Below are 2939 nucleotides of genomic sequence, written 5' to 3' on the forward strand. Positions count from 1 at the left end.
CAAGATTATAAATTTTCTTTGTATTAACTTCTAATAAAAAAATTGTCATAAAAAAAATTCTAAAAAATTTCTCCACATGTACATAAAAAAAAAAAAAAAAAAACACCCCAAACATTAAAAAAAAAAAAGGAAAAAAAGAAATTTACCCCATAATAACGAGTATGCATTTACAATTTTACCCCTTATCATTCAATAACTAGGTTTTCAGCTTCCCCGACCTCCTCCACTACTCCAGCCCCACCGTCGCCGCCGTCCCCATTTCCGCCTTCCTGCATCCACCGCTCCATTGGTCCACATTCCACCTTATGTCTTAACTTCCAATCAAGCGCTTGGCAACCACGCGAGCAGTAATTCACCATGCCACAAACTGAGCACCTCCTAAACTCATGAGCCCTTGTCTCAGGCCGCCCGCAGCCTTTATGGGAGCAAAGCCTTAACCCCTGACCCAACTCACCCACCCCTGACTCGAACCATTCCTTTAAAAACACGTTCACCGGGTGCCCCTCCGTTGCGGGTACATTGCACCCGAAATCACTCAACAACGGACACCCCGAACCCGTCATGCAAGTATAATGTTGATAGTTTACACGACGTTGGTGCTGTTGCTGGGGTCGTCGTTTGACGAAGGAGTTTAAAGACCACGCGAGTTCTCGCGCGTTCGCTTGGACCAGTAACCGGCGTCCTTCTGTTATGTTTCGGCGCACGCCGTAACCGTCTTGCAAGCAATGGCCAAGCTCACGGAGTGCGTCCACGTGGCCAAGTAAAGCGGCTCGTGCGCATAAAGCTACTCCGGCCCGAAGATCCTTGTCGTTTTTCGACCCACCGCTTCCGTTGAATTGTATGACCGCCAGCGAGTAGAGAGCCGGCGCGTGGGTCTTGATTGCTGCTTTGGCGATTAACGATGCCCCGCTTCCTCGATTTTGTAAACAGTAAAACCGGATCTGTAACGGCCGTTTCGTTAATTCAAAAATAAATTTTGTTTAAAACGAACAAAAAAAAAAAAGAAAAAGAAAAAAATGAGATAAATAATTTGCGCCGGACTACGAACCATGCCGAGAGTGTAGCAAGCTTCAATGTTACCGGCGTTAACGCAGTGTTTGAGAAAACGGTGAGCGGAATCGGACCAGTTTCGAGCTTTCACCGCCAAAGCTTTTGGGCCAGCTTTTGACAAGACAAGAGGGTGAAGGCCTAAACGGTTTAATCTTTTGCAACTGTCAAACAAATTTTGGAAGAAAAATCAAACAAATGAAAGAAAAAAAAGAAAAAGAGTTTCAGAAGGAGAAAATTCAACATACGTTAAGAGAACGTTGATGAAATCAGAAGGGCAAGAAGCGGAAGAAGCGAGCTTGCAAAGGATGGAAACAACGAGATCCTCAGGAAGTCCATCGAAGAGATCAGAGCTGATTTTACGAGAAGTCCTTTGCTTTTTCCTCTGCAACATCCCTCTGGGTTTTGGGACAACAAAAGAGAGAGATGAAAGATCAGCGCAACTTCAAATTTCACCTTCTCCTCTGCCTTTGTACTTTTACGTGAAGTTCGTCGTTTGTTTTTTGTTTGCTTTTTTTTTTTTTTCTCAACTCTGTTTCGATGTAAAAGCAAATTTACAAGAGAAGAAGTTATATATATATATATAGGGGGAGAAGAAGAGGGATAGATTGATTACAAGTAACTGTTTATTCGGAGTTTGACCCCACGCATTTTCACTCCACTATACTAAATTATTTTTCACTTAATATTATACAATAATTCTATATTTTTATATAAAAAAAATTGTAATCTAAAAATAATGAAAAAATATAATTTTGACTTTTTAAATTTAATCGGTGCTTAAAAACTTGATAAATGTTTTATTAAAATAGATTTACAAAAATCATAAATTAATTAATTATTAAAAAATATAAATTATGATCATTGAAATTAAGAATTCAATAATTTACCGATTGATTATATAGTTATTGACACTTTTTAATGTTATTTATAAAATTAAAACTTCATAATATAAAATAATAATTTTTGTTTATTCTTGTGCTATATATTAATTACATAAAAGAAAATTAGGGTGAATTTTTTTGCCATTCAAGGTAAACTTTGTTGTAATTAGAATTTTAATTTAATAATAAATTTGTGACTAAAATTTAACAATTATGAATTATTCTTTTTTATTTTTTATTTTTACCAAAGATCCATATTCTTTGCATGTATAAAATTTTAATATTTTTCAGATAATTGATGTAAATTAATAGTGAATTTTAGTATATATGAGAAGTCATTGGTCAAACTGGACCCAAAGTTAAAAGCCAGCACAATTAGTGCATTTGGTTGAGCAAAATGACAAAAAAATGCCAAATCAAGATCTTGGGATATTGGAAAGGGAAAGGATTTGTGTAGTTTCAGGAACAGGGATTTAAAAAAAAAAAAAAATTTATTACTATTTTTATCAATTTAAAAAAAAAAAACTTTTCCATAATGGAAAAAAGAGTTTAACAAATAAGATAAATACTTTCTTTTAAAGGTAATTGGTTAAATTTTGAATTTTATTTTTATATATTTTTGGAAATCTTAATTTTTATTAAGAAACTATGGATTCTTTCTTGTTAGTACACAGGAAAGGAATGCATGGAATGTGAAATTTAATGTGCTTAATTTATACTTCCTTAACTAGCAATGCCCATTGATTTTGTTTAGTTGTGAAAGAAAAAAAAAAACGTTTTTTTTTTTTCAAGAGTTTGTTTGCGCAAATTAGGTATTGGTATGAAAAGTTTTCGTGTTTTTTTTTCCTTCAAGGAGACACCTTAATCATTACAAAATATTTTATTTTGAAAGCTTCAAATTAAATCTCGATATGCATTTTTCGATTCTCATTGTTTAACTTAAATCATATATAAAAAAAATTCAAAATTAAACTCAATCGATTGATATTATCATTATAATACTTTAAT

At 33.9% G+C, this 2939-nt stretch overlaps 1 protein-coding gene across 1 annotated transcript; it reads right to left on the reverse strand.

Moving 5' to 3' along the window:
- Nucleotides 1-1597, reverse strand: LOC111289912 (F-box protein At1g67340). Its single transcript, XM_022881271.2, has 3 exons — nt 1296-1597; nt 1049-1211; nt 1-941 (listed from the first exon to the last, which is right to left on the reverse strand). The coding sequence occupies exons 1-3, from the start codon at nt 1439-1441 to the stop codon at nt 186-188; spliced, it is 1065 nt and encodes a 354-aa protein (XP_022737006.2). The 5' UTR covers nt 1442-1597; the 3' UTR covers nt 1-185.
- Between the last annotated feature and the right edge of the window lie 1342 nt (nt 1598-2939).

This window comes from Durio zibethinus, chromosome 11 (genome assembly GCF_047325235.1).
Source record: "Durio zibethinus cultivar Kanyao isolate XHJ-2024 chromosome 11, ASM4732523v1, whole genome shotgun sequence".
NCBI lineage: Eukaryota > Viridiplantae > Streptophyta > Magnoliopsida > Malvales > Malvaceae > Durio > Durio zibethinus.

Coding starts and splice junctions, on each gene's coding strand:
- LOC111289912 (XM_022881271.2), bottom strand. CDS start 1,441: ATGTTGCAGAGGAAAAAGCAAAGGACTTCTCGTAAAATCAGCTCTGAT. Junction 1,212..1,295: donor TTCATCAACGTTCTCTTAAC/GTATGTTGAATT, acceptor TTTGTTTGACAG/TTGCAAAAGATTAAACCGTT. Junction 942..1,048: donor CTTGCTACACTCTCGGCATG/GTTCGTAGTCCG, acceptor CGGCCGTTACAG/ATCCGGTTTTACTGTTTACA.